This window comes from Juglans regia, chromosome 12, assembly GCF_001411555.2.
Source record: "Juglans regia cultivar Chandler chromosome 12, Walnut 2.0, whole genome shotgun sequence".
NCBI classification, from domain to species: Eukaryota; Viridiplantae; Streptophyta; class Magnoliopsida; order Fagales; family Juglandaceae; genus Juglans; species Juglans regia.
The window spans coordinates 26398135-26402887 of record NC_049912.1 but is presented as its reverse complement, the minus strand read 5'-3'; the positions used below and the strand labels follow the sequence as shown (position 1 = coordinate 26402887).

The window sequence follows — 4753 nt, the reverse complement described above, 5'->3', positions numbered from 1 at the left end:
GAAATGATGAAATGTTACCGTCTTACAGAGCCCCGTGCTCGTCACAGACCTCATTTCTAGCATCGAGAGGAAAAAAGCGAAAAACGGTACAGCCCGCGGCATCCGTGCACCTGTCTCTCTCTCCGTGCCAAAGAGGTTCAACTCTTCGACGGGATCGACGTCTTTCCCTAAAATCTAGGTTCGCTCTTGAGCCTATAACTCTTACATTATGCTTGTCTTGTATCCGTTGTTGGGTTGTGAAATTTGGGCTTGGATTTTATTCCTGATGGATGAAACCTGGTATGTGAGCTGACATGTTTTCTGGGTTTTGTTGATTTGTCTTGATTTTGTAATAATCGACTAATTTGCGGTTAACAGAGATAAAAATAAGAAAATATGATATTTTATTTTTATTTTTATTTTTTTAATTTTTTATATGGGAAATGTTCTACGGAGCGAGAGAACATCAATATTAAGAATGTTCGTCTCGACTATATCATTTTTCCAGCCAATTTCAGGATTTACTGGATAATTTTTTTTGTATTTTGTGATTCTTGTTCGATATAATAGAAGCTCAATTAGTTAAACCTAACAATTATGAATAAAAGCAAATGCTCGTGTTGGTATTATGCAAGAACTATGCATTTTTCATTAGATATCAGATGAAATGAAATATTTTTGTTGTTTATTCTTCCCCATTTTGGCTCTTTCGTAAGAATGCCTTGTCTAGGTTGGAGCTATGAACCTTTAGTTACCGAAGTGGGGGAGTGAAACCTTAAGAGGTTGTTTGGTTTGTATATGTTAGAAATTCTAGATCAGACTACATTGGAAGCGATGTTACCTCTAGCGGAAAATCTTGGATCAGGTGCAGTTGTTCCACAAACTTTTCCACCATTGCTTTTCATCCGAATTCATCCTCAGCAATGGTGTATGTATCACGTGGTCAACACCAGGACAACACTCCCTTATTCCAAAATCTAAATGTCAGGACTAAGAGACACTTATTTTGAGAGAGAGATTTTTGTTTTTGTAGAAGAAGCAACCCACTCTAAAGGGGAAGGAGCTGTATATATATATATATACCCCCTCTAATTGTAACCCCTGGCTAAAGGCCCAACCATCAAAGCCCTTGAAGTGGCTTAATATATAGCCACTTCATGTGTGGGCATATGAAGCGCAAGGGGTGCCCACTATGGGCGCACCCTTCATTACAGTATAAATTACTTTCTTGCTTCTCGAGCAAGAATCTAATTGCTGTAAAACATAATGAAAGTGCTTTCCAGAATACTGCATCTTTGACTCTTCTGTTTTCTGGAAGAAAATAGAGGGAGCGGGGCAAGTTGTGTCCCTGCAGTTGCTTGCTAGATAGCCCTAGTATCGCCACAATTAGGAGAGCCATTAATCACCGTATTTGTAGATTCCTGTCCTTTTTTATGCTTATTGGGTGGTAGTTTTGTAGAATGGGTACAATGTTGCTGGTGGGATTGGTCAAGGGAAAACAATGTCACTGTTGCACTTTAATGTTCTGCTATCCGTTGAAACAATGAACTGGACTACAGGTTCAGAAATGAAATCAATTCATCTTTGAAAGTCAAAACCTAGAATCTTGATCAGGGTGTTTTATGATTTTTAGAGATCAAGGTGGGAAATGAATGGATCTTGTTAGAGAGCATGGAAAAAACGGACTTTTCCTGGTGGACATGCTAAAACAGCCATATATTTTAAATTGGTGGCTCGTTTTCTTTTGCACCAGTTCTTGTTTTGGTTTGTCAGTAACTACATCCACCTTTACCTGCCACCCTCATCCATCACCACACACTGTTAGGAAGTCTCCACCCTCCACCCTTGGGTTTCCTGAAAAACCAGAATGTGATGATGAATGGTCTTGTTGGAGAGCATGGAAAACATGGCAGACATGCAAAAAGAGTCAAAAATTTTAAATTGGTGGCTCGTTTTCTTTTGTGCCAGTTCTTGTTGTGGTTTGTTGGTAGCTAACATCATAGGTCCTTAGGTTCTGCCATGCATGAAAGCCCTGCTGATTACCCTGGGGCACCTGATGTTATTTTCCAGTCAAAATTATGCGGCATGTTGAACAAGTTAAAACACCTTAAATGGTAGAACTGTAAGGCTTATCAACTGCTTCTAATGGTCAATAGTAGTCTCCTCTGAAAAGAACTGCTGCTGAGATGCCATCCAATATAGCAAGGTTTTTCAGCAAACCCAATGGTGGAGACTTGTAACAGCGTGTGGGTGATATATATATATTTTTTTATTGGCTCCGGGTGTCCAGGAACAGTATCCCGACTAATCCCGATTCCCGGGGGTGCACATGCCGTTGGCAAGAAGTTTTCCGCAAGTGCACCTCGAGTAATTGAAGGAGAAAATCCTCCAGTCCGATGGCCCCTAGAGATTGTTTGCACCCAAGGGGATTTGATCAGCCTTAGACTTGGGGGAAGCATACCCCCAAGCCCAAGGCCTTTACCACTTGAGCCAACCCTTAAGGGTTAATGGCGTGTGGGTGATGGATGGGGGGTGGTAGGTAAAGTTGGATGTATGCAGTTCTGTGGGCATTTTGATAATGCTGGTTGTAAATTGTTTTTTATAAAAATACTTATAAAAAAAATTTATAAAATTGGATGTGGTCATTTTTTTTTTTCAAATTTTACATATTTCAAAAGAATGGTTGATCATTATTGGAGCATCAAACGGAACTGAAACAAGCAGTTCAGCAAAACACCCTGGAGCACCCGAGTCTTCAGCAAAACAAATTCCTCAACTGCCGTGCAGAGTGAAAGAAGCAACGTCGTGATTCTTGGGATTCTTATCTTGTTCATATTTAAATTTTAAATACTTCCGCATCATATGTAATTGGTTATACCTGTGTACTATATATAGATCACATCAGAACACTTTGAAACATACAATTTTGAATAGTCAAACTCTGCTTTCTTCAGAGTCTGCTTTCTCTATTTTACTCTAAGTCTCTACATGGTATCAGCCTAACGATCCCACATCCTTGTTTTCCTCTATTCACCATGTCTAGTTCTAATCTTCCTCTCTTCAGTCCCACCTCCTCTCTTAATATCACCAAACTTAGCCATCACAATTACCTCACTTGGAAAGCTACTATGCTTCCTTACTTGAAAGGCCAAAAAGTTTTTGGTTATGTGGATGGCACTCTCAAACCGCCACCACAAGAATTACGTGCTGCTGATGGCACCTGCTCTCCAAATCCTGTGTTTGACACATGGGAAATTCAGGATAATTTAATTCTAAGCTGCATCAACGCCTCTCTCACTGATGAAGTTCTTGCACAAGTTGCACATTGCACTTCCTCACATGCAGTTTGGATGGCCCTTACCTCTGCCTTTGCTTCCCACTCACGAGCTCAGTCCATTCATGTGCGCTCCCAACTTTCCAATGCACATAAAACCACCGCACCCGAGTCTTCAGCAAAACAAATTCCTCAACTGCCGTGCAGAGTGAAAGAAGTAACGTCGTGATTCTTGGGATTCTTATCTTGTTCATATTTAAATTTTAAATACTTCCACATCATATGTAATTGGTTATACCTGTGTACTATATATAGATCACATCAGAACACTTTGAAACATACAATTTTGAATATTCAAACTCTGCTTTCTTCAGACTCTGCTTTCTCTATTTTACTCTAAGTCTCTACAATCATCAAGGCTGCGTTTGGTTGCATGCAATTGGGCCCTTGGATTTGATATTGCATTCCTAGTGTGTAATTTAGTCGTTCAATGGCTTAAATCAGTTCAGTTGCATGTGAAAAAGGTGGATTTGGAGGCCAATCCCCTTCCAAACTCATTATTTGATGGTTCTATGAGCTGCATGGGTTTCCTGCAGAAAGCAGAATTTGCCAAGGTTTGTTATAAAGAATATCATTCGCTTTGATTTCTCAGTAAGACAGGCAAGATAAAGGTGATACCAGTTAAATAAATTTTCCATTTAATTTGAAACTCCAGTGAACCTTGGCGTCTGCCTGTATTGACAACCGTGATAATATTTTATGAGGACCATCAGCTCCCTATGTTAGATCTTGAGGTCTTTGATTACATGTAGTCTTCAAAATGTTTATGGCCTTGGCAATTGAAATATTCAAGTATAAATATCTTGTTGGTATTTATCAATAAAAAAAAAAAAGAAACTTTTATTTTTCAGACCTATAAGAAAAAAGGAAAAGCAATGCCTGTGTAATGATTATACCTTGTAAAGATTATTTGTGGGTCAGTGTGCGTGGAATGTTCAACTATCCAAGTTAATGGTGTGGGAAATTGCAGGAAACATAAGGTATGGCCATAAAACCGACAGTTGCTTTGAGGGCATTACTTGTGGGAGGAGTGGCGGCATTTGCAAAAATAGCCGGTGCAATGAAGGCTGCAGGTGGCGTGAAGTTGGGAGCAGCAGCAGCTGCCATGACAGCAGCAGCAACTGCAGCGGTGTCAACAAAACAGGAGCCAAAGGATGTTTCGAAGCATCCTTGAAAGTGACTCCCAAGAATGGTTAATCAGTATTAATCATGATGCACAGGCTCCGCATTCCCAGTGAGGTTTGGGGCTTAGCTAGCTTGATAGTAAAAGAATGTATAATAAGCCTTCTGAAATTAGAGAAATGACATTGTTGATCATCTACATTCAACTTGGTTATATGTGAAATTTTTGTATTGTCACATCGAGAAACAAAAGAAATTAATGACATTATTCCCAGTGAAAAATAAAATGACCCTCCATGCAAGATGTTTATCTGCGCA

At 39.6% G+C, this 4753-nt stretch overlaps 1 protein-coding gene across 1 annotated transcript; it reads left to right on the top strand.

Annotated features, from left to right (window-relative positions):
* LOC109011742 lies at window positions 1-4753 on the top strand. The gene is made up of 2 exons (XM_018993053.2): window positions 1-178; window positions 4284-4753. The coding sequence occupies exon 2, from the start codon at window positions 4296-4298 to the stop codon at window positions 4485-4487; it is 192 nt and encodes a 63-aa protein (XP_018848598.1). The 5' UTR covers window positions 1-178; window positions 4284-4295; the 3' UTR covers window positions 4488-4753.